At 43.8% G+C, this 13,480-nt stretch overlaps 3 protein-coding genes across 3 annotated transcripts; 2 read left to right on the forward strand and 1 right to left on the reverse strand.

The window, feature by feature from the left end:
- Positions 1-412: 412 nt before the first annotated feature.
- DFJ58DRAFT_641010 (uncharacterized protein) lies at positions 413-571 on the forward strand (the record flags this gene model as incomplete). The annotated part of the gene is made up of 1 exon (XM_041381349.1): positions 413-571. A coding segment is annotated over one exon (159 nt), but the record flags the coding sequence as incomplete, so codon positions are not given.
- Positions 572-2,666: 2,095 nt separating this feature from the next.
- Positions 2,667-3,025, forward strand: DFJ58DRAFT_670404 (uncharacterized protein; the record flags this gene model as incomplete). The annotated part of the gene is given in 3 exon segments (XM_041382859.1): positions 2,667-2,830; positions 2,843-2,887; positions 2,941-3,025. Coding segments are annotated over 3 exon segments (294 nt in total), but the record flags the coding sequence as incomplete, so codon positions are not given.
- Positions 3,026-7,580: 4,555 nt separating this feature from the next.
- DFJ58DRAFT_847419 (MCM2/3/5 family-domain-containing protein) lies at positions 7,581-10,326 on the reverse strand (the record flags this gene model as incomplete). Its single annotated transcript, XM_041393450.1, has 12 exons — positions 7,581-7,799; positions 7,855-7,903; positions 7,995-8,047; positions 8,113-8,151; positions 8,208-8,311; positions 8,883-9,167; positions 9,205-9,301; positions 9,349-9,551; positions 9,593-9,835; positions 9,903-9,918; positions 9,958-10,218; positions 10,273-10,326. The coding sequence occupies 12 exons, from the start codon at positions 10,324-10,326 to the stop codon at positions 7,581-7,583; spliced, it is 1,623 nt and encodes a 540-aa protein (XP_041236463.1).
- Positions 10,327-13,480: the final 3,154 nt, after the last annotated feature.

The raw sequence follows: 13,480 nt of genomic DNA on the forward strand, positions 1-13,480 counted from the left end.
ACATCTATCAAAACACATGCTTATGACAGAAATGAGGGCCGAGATTGTGCATTGGGTCGCAGAGAGTCTATGTCCATTTGAGACCATCCACGATTGAGGCTTCCAGGCCTTGATGAAAATAGGACAGCCTGAGTACTACCTACCATCACCATCCACCATATTGCATGATGTGAAGCTTGTCTTCGCAAAAGTCAGACAATGTGTTGCACAGATGTTACAGAAATATGACAGTGAACTTAATTTTGCAATGGATGCATGGACTGCTCCGAATCACAGGGCATTTGTGGCCATCTCTGTGCACCTTGAGCACGAAGGGGAGCCCTTAGCAATGTTGCTCAATATCATCGAGGTATCAAAAGTGAGTCAATTCAAAGCGCATAAATCAAAAAATAATTGTGCTACTATATCCTCCCAGATCCTCAGTGTTACAGCTGACAATGCAGCAAACAACAATATGATGATGGCTGAACTGGCAGATAAGGTGGCCCATTTCAGAGGAGAGACGGCAAGGACACAATGTTTCCTACACATTGTCAATTTGGTTGCAAAGAGTGTACTAAAGCAATTTGATGTACCAAAAAAGCCCAGCGGAAACTGGGATTGGGAACTTTTGAACTGGACAAGAATGACTGGATGTTAGCAGAACAGCTATGCGATACACTCAAGGTAAGTGTGACCTGTCACACATCACAAGTTGATGACTCATTGTTTGTTAGATTCTCAAACACGCAACTTTGTACTTTTCACGCAGGACACCCAACCTTGCAATGGTGATTCCAGCAATAGATCACATTGACATGGTCTTTACGAATGAGATCATCAACAACCGTACCCTTGACCCTGCCATTTGTGCTGCCCTTCGATTTGCAAAAAACACTCAACTGTTATTATTCTATGACAGATGCCTCTGAGACTTACAGGATCACAATGGGTAAGTCATTGTTCATACTCTCTCATTTTTTCTAATATAAATACTGTTCTAGTTTTACATCCTCACCACAAACTGGAGTACTTTAAGTCCGCAGGGTGGGAGGATGACTGGATTGCGACTGTGCGCAATATTGTCCGCCTGGAATATGAACGTTCATATGTGTCTCGCTCAGTCCCACAGCCCGACAAAATCACTGAGGAGTCGGAGGAAAATGTTAGTAGAACAATCAAGGTGCGTTTACTACTCTCTTGTTTGATTCTGACCGTCACTAATGTCTGGTATTGCAGGATAATGACATCAATATTTTCAACCATCTGCCTGCTCTTGCAAAGCCCACAGTCACCTCCACTACTAATGAACTCAATGCTTACCTTGCAGCAGGTACTGAGGATGTCGATGATGCCCTTATGTGGTGGAAACACCAGCAGTCAACATATCCCCACCTGTCTCGCATGGTGTTTGACTTCTTGACAATCCCTGGTATGTTTGCCACTTGCTCACATCTCATCTTGCACAATCTGATGAACCTGTATATTCTAGCAACTTCAGTTGATGTCGAACACATTTTCTCTCGGGGCCGCTTGCTTTTATCCCATGTCTGTTCTCGACTATCAGCTCAGACTACTCATGCTTTACTTTGCCTCGGTTGTTGGAGTTTGCTTGGACTAGTAAAGGACAGTGATGTTTTACCTGTTGCGCTGAAGGATCTTCAACTCAGCTGAGGGTGCAGCTGATATAATTGTTGAAGGGAGGAAAATATGAGTGCGATATGTTCGTCCCTTAGGGGAAGCGGAGAAAGCAAATATCCACTGGTCAACTCTAGGGGGAATGCGCAAAGCGCGTGATAAGGCGAAAGCGTGGGAACAAAGGCGCTATAGGCGCGCGAAGCGCGGGAAAGTCGCGCGTCGAAAAGCGGAACTGGGTGAAAGCGGTATGCGAGCGATAGTGAGATGTTAAGACGTGTACTGAGATGCTGATAAGACAACTGATGCGGATATGGCCACTAGAGCTAACTGCTACTAGGGCTTGCGATGATTTATTCAAAACATAATAAAAACTCGGAGATGGTGACTGTCTATGATGATGGTGGTCCGTGGTAATGTGTGTTGTGTAAAGTAAAAAATGTGTCATGAAAAATGTGTACCAAGTGAAAATAAACATGGTACGATGTTGAAATAAATGATAAATGGAGAAATGCATACCTGGGAACTTGGTTGGACATGGGAAAACACAGTGGGAAGTCAGGCGCCCTATAGCGCTTAGGCGCGGGAAAATTCGCCTAAAGCGCGCGCAAGTCGTGCAAGTGTCGCCTATGTCGCGGAAGTGTCGCCTAAGTCGCGCGCGTCGCGCGAACGTCGCGTTTATCGTGCAAGTGTCGTGTTACATGCATGATACTGTAGACTCGACCTATGTTGCAATATGTGCCATTGTGAGGCTACCCAGGATCGAGTCTCTACAGCGCGGCTACCAGACCTTGATGGAGAGGAAGTATATCTTGAGGATGGTTGGGACAACACAACATTAGTTTGATTCATGTAGTAGCTATCTCAGATCTCGAAATTCAGTGTCATACCCGTGTCATACCTACAATGGGTCTGGTACCCGCATGACCTGTGCATACCCTCCATGGTACCCATACCTGCCTGCACCCTTGGGTATATGGGTACAGGTATACCATGGGTAGGGGTGTGGGTAGAGCTCTTGGTACCCACGGGTTTACCTGTGCCAATGTCTAGGCTGGGCTGCAAAATGTTTGCAGCACCTTGAATTTTTTGATGAAGACAGTCTTCCTGATGCATTTGGATTCTTGGACCTGGACTCTGTTATCCATGGTATTCATCTCATTCTCACAGTCAATTTCAAGACTACCAATGAGTTAATGGGACCAATGTTCGCATGGTGAAAGAGCAGCTCATGTGGGGAACTCTCTGACTGGCACTTTTATTATCTAACCATGTAAGTGCATTTAAATCCACACCCAGACGCATGCTGACATTACCTATTTACAGCTTCATTGATAGAGATATGTTCATGTGGTTTTGTGGTGGTGGAGTAGGCCACAAGGCCACACGTAATTGGGATGAATTTCTCTAGGATGAGGGACACAGTGGCGAGGAAGCTGGAGATGAAGATCTGGACTTGGAGGAAGATATACCAGAAGCAGAGGGGTCAGAAGATGACTTGGAGGACATTCAAGTTGATATAAATGAGGAGCAGGATAGAAGTAGTGACGAGGAGGAGGACAAGGATGATGGAGTGGTTGCTGACAATGGTGAGGAGCTTGATGATGATGTCCTTGCACAGGAGGGTTATGGGGCACTTTGATGTATTTGATGACCTCTAGCTCATATAAGCACTTGCATTTGCTGAGTATATGCTACTTCAATACATTTTATTACCTAGCAGATGTCTGACAAGTACACTATAGAGAAGGTAATGTCTACCAGACAGTGAGTCTGATGGACTCCTATTGTGCTGACACACCAATATCATAGGTGTATTGCACACGGCTGACGTGTGTCCAAAATTGGGCACATATCACGTGGTGTCTGAGTTTGGTAATTTTCATGATGGCTCTGTAACCTTTGTAGTGCGCATTGTTCAGGCAACAAGGAATTAATCAATTGTATGCTTGAAACAATGTGTGCCTCAAACCATCGTCTTCATAGCTTGTCCATTAAGTGCGTCATTTTGTACTTCCTTTCCCCAAAAATGGCCTACATGTTCACGCTCCGCAGTCTCGTTAATCGTTCAGGGGACATCGACATCCCACCATTCACATCAGTGAACTGATGGACCTCTGAGAATAATATATATCACAATATATAGTATACAATCACACAAATCTGCATAAATTTGCTATCAATCATCACATTGTCATTTTTGACCTTATTGAGGAAAGGAGAGTTGCTAATTTTCTTACACCTGCTTGTGATCAGGAAAAAACCCTCATATCACTGGAGTTCAAATTTGAAGGGAAGGTGGAGCAAAAGCTAATGATTAAACTGGATGAATCACGATCACCATGTCTGAATTAAGTTTCACGATGTTGAATAGAATCGTGAAAGCCAGAATCTTACAGAGAACAACAATGTTGCTCAGAGTGAGCAAGAATTGACCACAGGAATCAAAATTGTCAGTCGTCAGTAGTAAAGTTCTCAATATCCAAGCTAAGACTGAAAGGTCGTATCTTTCAGAGAACGGGAATGTGTTAATCCAAGCGGGGGACTGTACATCTGTGTCCCCTATTAAATCTCAATCATCTCCTTTGAAAAGCCAAAATTCAGTCGCTTCAGGGACAATTTTCCATGTGGGAGCAAAAGGCCAATATCTTGCAGACAACAAAATATGTTCGCACAAGTGCCTGACCAGAAAATTGCTTCGTGCTTCAACTTTAGAGGTCATCTTTTTTAAAAGCCAAATTTCAGTCGCTTCAGGGACAATTTGCCATGTGGGAGCGAAAGGCCAATATCTTGCAGACAACAAAAATATGTTCGCACGAGTGCCCGACCAGAAAATCGCTTTGTGCTTCAACTTTAGAGGTCATCTTTTTTATATGTTCAATGTTTGTCAACTATATAATAGCTTGGAATGCGAGTGGAGAAGCTATACCTTTGCACAGCAGCTGGATTTCATTCAACAGGTGGGCGACAATCAATTTGCATCATGCCTCGAATCTCAAGGTGATGTCATCTGAATAGCTAATGGCCGGCGGTGGGATATAATTTACGATTGCCTCCCAAGAAGTTAGGGCTGTGCACGGACCCTGTGTCATCACAGCAATGTACCTTGACTTCAAAATCGGCAGCGAAGGGTTATGTATCAACCTTGGTACCCAGCTTATCATTCGACTGCCCTCATATGTATTGTGCCATGCACCAGGGTCCAGTCATAACTGTACACAGAATTCAGATGTGTTCATGGTTGCGCTGTACTCCCCAGATCCAGCCTATCCAACACAAGCACGCAGATTCATGAACGGGAGCTTGAATTGCATGATTAGTGTGAATATTTGACCTGTAAGAGATGTTCATAACTGTGCTGCACTCCCTGGATCCAGCCTAACCAACACAAGCACGCAGATTCATGATATGGAGCTTGAATTGTGCGGTTAGCGTGAATGATCGGGAATACTAACATGTTCATAGTTGTGCTGCACTCCCCGGATTCAGCCAAACCAACACAGGCACACATGTTCACCAACTGGAGTTTGAATTGTGCCAATAGCGCGAATGCTTGAGAATCCGAAGATAGTAGCTGAATATTATTCATTTATTTCACACCAAGCTGGGTATTAATGTGGAAATAATAGTACACTACGTGAAGGATCTCTAGGACAAGTCAAAGGCTGCATCATCGTGTTGTGCCCTCTGCTTTACAAGAGTATTGACGGACATGCTGGCCTTCGCCGACTTGCTGATGTCGTTACGGTGGCTGCATCCAAAAACCTTCCTATATAGTAGAGTTCAGGTGATGCTTATTAGGAAGAATACATAACACACCTATTCCACCACTCGAGGAGCCTGTCGACCCTGCGCTGCGCATCTCGACCAGGGGGCCTTTCAAAGAAGTCAACAATAGTACGCCAGAATTGAACGTAGTCGAAATCGCCATCAACGGACTGCCATGATGTACAGTGGCTCAAAAAGTGTCCAAATGTTTATGCATTTTCAAGTAATTGGATAATAGCAAGCCAGCACCTGGGTATAATATAAATTTAATGGGACACGTCTGAAAGCCCTACATCATGGCTAAAATCTGATATATAAATCGTGGGAATCAGACCACATATGGGCAAGATATGGCAATTCTAATCACATGACTCATTCGGACACTTTTTTGACTTTATATTCAAATCACAAAATCAGACCATTCACACATAATATGATTAATGGAAGTGGTGCCATAATGAAAATTTGGTCTGATTTTAATATTATTTAAATATATAATCCCACATAACATCATAAATCTTAACATAATTATCATCAAGCTCCTCTCCTCTGATCAAAGGATAATATCCTTATTTTCTAAAGTCTACTATTGCTACAGCCATAAAGCAGAACCCTTCAGAGAAGGAAAATTATAAAATGGAATGACCTCTCAAGCTTACTCCACAGAACAAAGGAGTTATTGTTCATCAAATTCTCTATAGCAAGGCTGCAAATCTTGTCCAAGCCACCAAGTTCATCAATTCTGTTATCCCCACTCCTATCTTCACTCAAACAGTTATAAACACCCTTCAGGCAGCTAATCTTATGACTGTAACTGAGAGTAAAATGTCTCTTCTTTCAGCAGCTTACAGGGGCCTTTGCTTTAATGCGCTAACATTGGACTGTGCAAGACTGGAAGAAGGCGATTTGGTCAGTTAAGACAAAAATCAATAAAATGGGGTGAGATGGCCAGGAATATATGTGGAAAAGGGCAGGGAAACCATTAGAAGAAAGAGAAGTCAAGGGTACACTAAAGTTTGGAGAAGGCAGTATGATGGGAGGGGTGGAATGGTGTGGAATGGATTCTTTGTGAAGTGGAGGGAGGGATGCATGCAGAGCAGTAATTCTTCATTCTAGAGGAGTGTCTACTCAAAAGCATGCAGGAGTCAAGAATTGATGAAGAAGACATTATCTTCTAATAAGATAATGACCTTAAGCATACATTAAAGCTGGCTAAAAATGGTTTGAAGACTATGATATCAAAGTTCTATCATGGTCAGCACAGTCTCCATACATCAATCTCATTGAACATCTCTAGGAATTACTCAAAAACACCTTTCTGCCTATCAAGATCCTCCAAAGGGGTTATTTAAACTATATGAGAGAGTTGCAGTAGTGTGGTAAGAGATTACTAAGGAGAAGTGTCAGAAATTGATAGAGAGTATGTCTAGGATGGTAGCAGCAGTGATTAAAGCCAAGGTGAGTAAGAATATTATGTGTGAATGGTATGATCTTGTGATTTGAATATAGAGTCAAAAAAGTGTCCAAATGAGTTATCTGATTAGAATTACCATATCTTGCCCATATATGGTCGGATTCCCACAACACATATCTCAGATTTAAGTTGTGATGTAGGGCTTTCAGACATGCCCATATACCATTGTATTATATTCAGGGTCTGGCTTGCTATTATCCAATTACACGAAAATGCATAAACATTTGGACACTTTTTTGAGCCACTGTAACCGAAGAAAGTGAGAATCGAACCTGCCAGAATGGTCATCATACATCATCACTAGCAAATGCAATGACTTACTTGGCACGCAATGTACACGATCAAACGGGGAGTAACCTTTTTCATATTGATGATCTGTGCTACATTTTTTTTACCTTAAGTTTGTTGAAAGACTTTTTGGTGCATCTGTTGTTCTGGATGATATCTGCGCCATCCCCATCACCTTCGACGTCCTTGGCTGAGGAAGGTGATGTGAACACGACTTTATATCCCTACCTAAAAGTGAGATTACAATCAAGTTACAGCAGTAATAGAGCAGACCTGAATGAGTATCTTTCCCTTGAACAAACCCTCCTCAAGATCATCTGGATTGGCAGTATACTTATCATACAGGTAGACCAGAAAGGAGAGATTCATCATGATACAGCCCTCAGAGCAATCTCGAATGCCTGTCCGCACCCTGGTAAACAGTGAGCGTTTTATCTCAGGATTCCAAGGGCACTGGTACTTGGACTGGGTTATTCCAATCCAGTTCGGCAGGGCAGAGTAGCCTGCCGCATGCATCGTTGGAGAATCCACGGGTATGTTTGTCATTGGAATCGACTGGGGAATCGGGCTTGAATTCCCGATTAACCCATTCAGCAACAAGGGCCTTGAGCTTTGAGGTATCATCACCTCGAGCACTGTCAGCCCCCTGCTGAAGCTGTAACAAAAGGCTAAGCAACTCAAAACCAATCGTTGACATATACAAAACCAACCATTTTTAACATGTACAAGTACTCATCGTACTCCATGTCCGAACCCTTCCTGTAAAACCACGATGAGGTAGTTGAGAGGGTGATATACCCTATCTGTAGCCGATCTTGGCTACATAATTGAGCCCATGGTTAGCACTCACAAACTGGCTTGAAAGTTGAAAATTTTACTTGACAGTATGGTCTTCATCATCAGCTTCATATCTTCGGTCATTTTCAGCGATGAGGCCCTCAACGTTATCAAATAGAGTGACAACGCACCTGATCGCCCTTCCCTGAGCCGTGTAATGGTTTGCTTGCCTAACATACAATCAGTAAAGCAAATCATCGAATAGTACGTGCAATAGTGGCCATACCTTTCTTTGACCACACGTCCCGACTCGAGAGCCTCTAGCTTCTCCTCCAACTGGGCAATTCTTCACCTCTGGCGAGCCTGCACAGATGTTGTCGATGCCATTGGCTATTGGCCGTGCGCATTAGTTGTAGATGGTTCATGATGCTCGCCCTGTATGTCCTCGACATTGCAGCTTTCGTCCTGTTGGTTCTCGGTGTGCGATGTGGTGTCCTCGGCATGTGACATTGAGAAAGGGAGAAATAGGAGAATGACTCGGAGCTGGTATAGATGAGGGCGTTGCTTAATAGCCAAGGGAATAATGGAAGACGCGACTTGGGGACGAGGCATGGAACTAATCATCATCTCACATCTTATATTCTTGTTAGGACACTGGGTGCCCAAAAAGCATATTCCTATTGAGGACAACATAGAAAATATGATGATGGTGTCGCTTGAGAAAATGCCTGTTTAGGAAAACATTAACATTAGTATAAGGAACAAAGTCAAAACAGAGTTCTTGTGACTCTCCTAGTATATTGAGCCGGCATAGCCCTGCAAGATTGGATGACATGATCCTGTTGAGTAGCCATATTCGGAGGGAGTTTGCATACTCATGTTGGTCAGTCAGACATACTGAGAGTTGGCAAGCACATGACCCGAATGTTTCGTCATGGTTGGATCAACGTAGATAACTGACTACAGTCACGGTAGCTTGATGACTCCACACTGCATATGATAATAATTTGGAATAGCGACGTGTGAAATGTACTCAGTGGATTTACTCTCAATGAGATAGACTCTTCAATTGCATCCGAGGTCTCATTGGCAGGAACATTCCACGCCTCGCGCTTGCCCTCTAATTCTTCCTCATCAAAATTGATATCATCTTGTTCGACATGTATAATACCCTGGCGCAGAAGAGTGTATGCTTCTCGCACGAAGACTGGCGTGATTTCTGCTGTGCAGTTGGCATGGGCGATGGCTTCGCTCAAGTGGATCATTGATTCAAGTTGACGAACGGTGATCCTGTAGGAATGACATCCCTGCTCCTGTTGCGTTATCCTGTTGAAGGATGCAGTACTTCTCTACAAGGATATCGGCAGCCTCTGGAGTTAGCTGCACAAAAATCAGTAATATCCAACAGACATCAGGTTGTATCTTACCTTGGGGTTGAACGTCCTGGCATACCGGATGTACCGCTGCAGAGCCTCCGTACTGAACTGCGGGTTAATAGCTTCATCCAGGAACCGATGCACATTTATAATATGCTTAGCGATGTTCAAGTCCATCTTCTCATTGCACTCATCGAGTACAACAAAGAACATATCAAACCTGCTCATAATCGGGGCGCTCATCGCGACGTTGGCTCTTAGCGTCCACCAATGGGGTTAGCTGCAGTGAGGATACTCGTGCGAGCGTTGAGGGTCGCATGGATGCCTGCCTTCGCAATGGAGATTGTCTGTTGTTCCATCGCCTCGTGAATAGCAACTTGGTCGGCAATGTCCATCTTGTCGAATTCATCAATGGCGCAAATGCCATTGTCCACAAGCATGAGCACACCAGCTTCAATCATAAAGTCACCAGTCTCTTCGTCTTTGACGATGGCAGCTGTCAGACCTTCTGTAGATGAGGCTTTGCTGGATGTATAGACTGCTCGTGGGAGAAAAGAGCAAATGTATATGTTAGTGCATTAGCAGTTGGTTTGGTGTACTTTTACCATCAGTTGAAATGCACTTCAAGAATTATGATTTTGATGTGGAAGGATCGCTGACAATGCAGATGTTGATGTCCCCATGGAGGTGCATGCCCTCGGCTGTTTGCTTGTGAACGCCACCCATAAGCTGCAGGGGTCCTTTTTTGACAATTTCATGACCGTATATGGTGGGTGCAATGCTCTCCACAAGCTGAGAGCATATGTGATCTGAGTCGATCATGCTCTTGAACTCATCAATTTCAGGTTCGGTAAGCGGGCGGAGGAATGCCTGTCCATCCTCGTCGCCCTCCTCCTCTTCTCCACAAACATTAGTGCCACCCTAGAGGAGAAATTAGTAAGATTCTTTAACTCAATCACAAGCACACATACATACCCTGCAATCAGCATCGTGTACCATGCATACTAGGAATGCAGTCTTGGACTGCATGTCCCGCACACCAAGACTCTTAAGCCCCGTCTCACCACTTCCACCTACACCACCCGTTTAGGCATTTGCCCCGCTCTTACTCGCTTCATGCATTAGCTCTGATTTGTTTCCACCTGGCAGTCTGAGCTGGCTGACATCCGGGACAACAGTAAAGGTTCTAGTGAAAACACATTTATATCCTGCCTTGGCACGTTCGACAAGTTCAGAGCAAAGGATGACATCCAGAGATCGAGGCTGTTAAGACCGTACTCAAGTAGTATCGGATCCGAAGGGCTTCGGCCTCAGCTCGTGCGCTGTGCCCCTTTCCCGAGTCTTGCCCCTTATTTCGGAGAGCTAAAGTATCGCATAGAGTAACGGCCAATCCGGATCGGATCCGGACTGGAAACTAACGGGTGAGGACTGTCCGAAGACAGAGGCAGATATGTAGACTATAGGAATCTATCCTAAGTCTCGGAGTAGACAAGAGTAGTGTACTCAAGTCCGGATGGATAACGGAGGGACTCAGAGTCCAGACGGAATGAGTGCAATCTAAGATGATATTCGAACTGATCTACTACAGCGCATATACAAAGGTTTATATACTACGGATAGCTAACGGAATGATCCATAAGCAAAGGTGCGAGGCTATGTACGAAAGTATAAGCAAAGTCTAAGTGGAGCGTATTGGTAAGTTGGATGGATCACGAATCATGAACCGGGAATGAAGTACAAGTAAAAGCGGATTCGTAAGTGTAGCGGATCAGTAAGCATAGCGGATCAGTAAGCAAAGCGGAAGTAAAGGATAACCGGTATACCGGTGTACAGGAATACCGAAAGGAGATGAACGATAGTTAGAGTTATATGAACAGGAAATGAAATAAGAATCAAAGCGGATCTGTGGACCGGACGACGGATATGTTCATCGGATCTGGATCGGATCTGAGATCCAGATCATCGGATCTGTAACCGGATATATGGTATATGACAGAGGCATGGAACTGGTGGGTATCTTGGATGGATTGTGCTGTATGCGGACCTTTTGCCAATCCATAAATTTGGAAGTGTTGATTTGAAGCTGCCATGCGATGCAGTTTCCACATGTAGGATTAGGACAGAGACTTGGCTGGACATATATAAGCGCATACATCCATGTATCTTTGAGGGACGTAACATTACCTCGGTATATTTGAATTGCTGTTCTATCTTGTTGACGAGACCACCACAGGCTTCACAGATGAAGCTACCATAAAGGAGTTCAGGCCTCACTTCGCTTGTGCGAGTGACAGTGCCGCTGATTAAGGTGCCTATCTTATCGATTCTTAGATTATGGATACCGGATACTAGAGGTACAGTGGCTCAAAAAACTGTCCGCATGTTTTGACATTTTTCACTATCTATGATATTGTGTGAGAATGAACAAATTCCTCAAGGACATACTTATACCACATTGTAGTATGGCTTCAGGGCTTTTATTTGAGCCCTACACCGTGGGAATCGGCGGAGATATGGTGGAGATATAAGGCTTATAAAATGATGACTCATGTGGACAGTTTTTTGAGTGTATATTAAAACTATATAAATCATTATTTATGACACCATAAAAATCATGCCACTATTATATAAATTATAAAGTGGTGTCATTATGTTATTTTATGACTATATCTAACTATATAAACCAGAATATCTCATGTATCATAGTCATAATCACCATGAAAGCCATCTCCTCTGCTCAAAGAGATAATATCCTCTCTCTGTCTTATGCTGGCCTCTCTGCTCGCCAAATTTCCTCTAGAACTGGAATATGCAAGTCCACTGTGGCCAAGTTCATCAAAGAAAGCCACCCAGACAAGGAAAACTCTTGTGGAGGATGTCCATCCAAGCTTACCTCTACTGACAAAAGGGCTATTATCCAACATATCACTACAGGAAAGGCTGATAATGCTGTCCAAGCCACCCATTATATCAATTCCACCATCACTACCCCTGTCTCTTCACAAACTGTGAGGAATGTTCTCAAGGCAGCTCATCTCAAGGCAGTAACAAAGAAGAAAAAGCCTCTTCTCTCCATCAAACATAGGCAGAGAAGACTAGCCTTTGCCTTAGCTCATCAACACTGGACTGTAGAGGACTGGAAGCATGTTATATGGTCAGATGAGACCAAAATCAATAGGATTGGGTCAGATGGGAAGGTGTATGTATGGAAAAAGAAGGGAGATGGCCTAACAGACAGAGAGGTTAATGGGACTGTCAAGTTTGGAGGAGGTTCTTTAATGGTATGGGGCTGTATGGGATGGAATGGTGTGGGAATGCTTGCTGAGGTTGAGGGGAAGATGAATGCTGAGCAGTATGTGGACATTTTAAATGACCACTTGCTGCCTAGCTTGGCAGAATCAGGGATTGATGAAGAAGATATCATTTTCCAACAGGATAATGATCCCAAGCACACATCCAGAAGAGCTAGGGAATGGTTTGAAGAACATAACATCAATGTTCTTGACTGGCCAGCACAGTCTCCTGATGTCAATGTCATTGAACATCTCTGGGGAACACTCAAGAAAAAGCTTCAAGCCTATGAAAACCCCCCTAAAGGAGTATGGGAGCTTTGGGAGAGAGTAGCAGTGGAATGGGGGAAGATCACAGCTGAGGATTGCCAGAAATTAATTGAGAGTATGCCTAGAAGGATAGAGGCAGTAATTAAAGCCAAGGGAGGTCATACAAAATACTAGAATACCTGGTTATTACTGTAAAATACTTGAGTCAAAAAACTGTCCGCATGAGTCACCATTTTGTGAGCCTTGTATCTCCACCATATCTCCACCGATTCCCACGGTGTAGGGCTCAAATGAAAGCCCTGAAGCCATACTACAATGTGGTATAAGCATGTTTTTGAGGCATTTGTTTGTTCTCACACAATATTATAGATAGTGAAAAATGCCAAAACATACGGACGGTTTTTTGAGCCACTGTAGATGGTAGAACACGATATTGAATTCTCATGACTGGAGATTTGCGGAGTCGGTGGTAGCGGCTGTAAGATTGATCTTGAGGTACTTGGGCTCATACTCTGCAACAAGATTGTGCAGGGCGCAACGGAGGTAGGGAAGGAACCGGTAGTACTGCTTCTGAATCGCGTCTGCGAGGACGTTGCCTTTTTGTAGGAAATGTGTAAAGTTGT

This window comes from Suillus subalutaceus (assembly GCF_016647625.1).
Source record: "Suillus subalutaceus strain FC151 chromosome Unknown DFJ58scaffold_220, whole genome shotgun sequence".
Taxonomy (NCBI): domain Eukaryota; kingdom Fungi; phylum Basidiomycota; class Agaricomycetes; order Boletales; family Suillaceae; genus Suillus; species Suillus subalutaceus.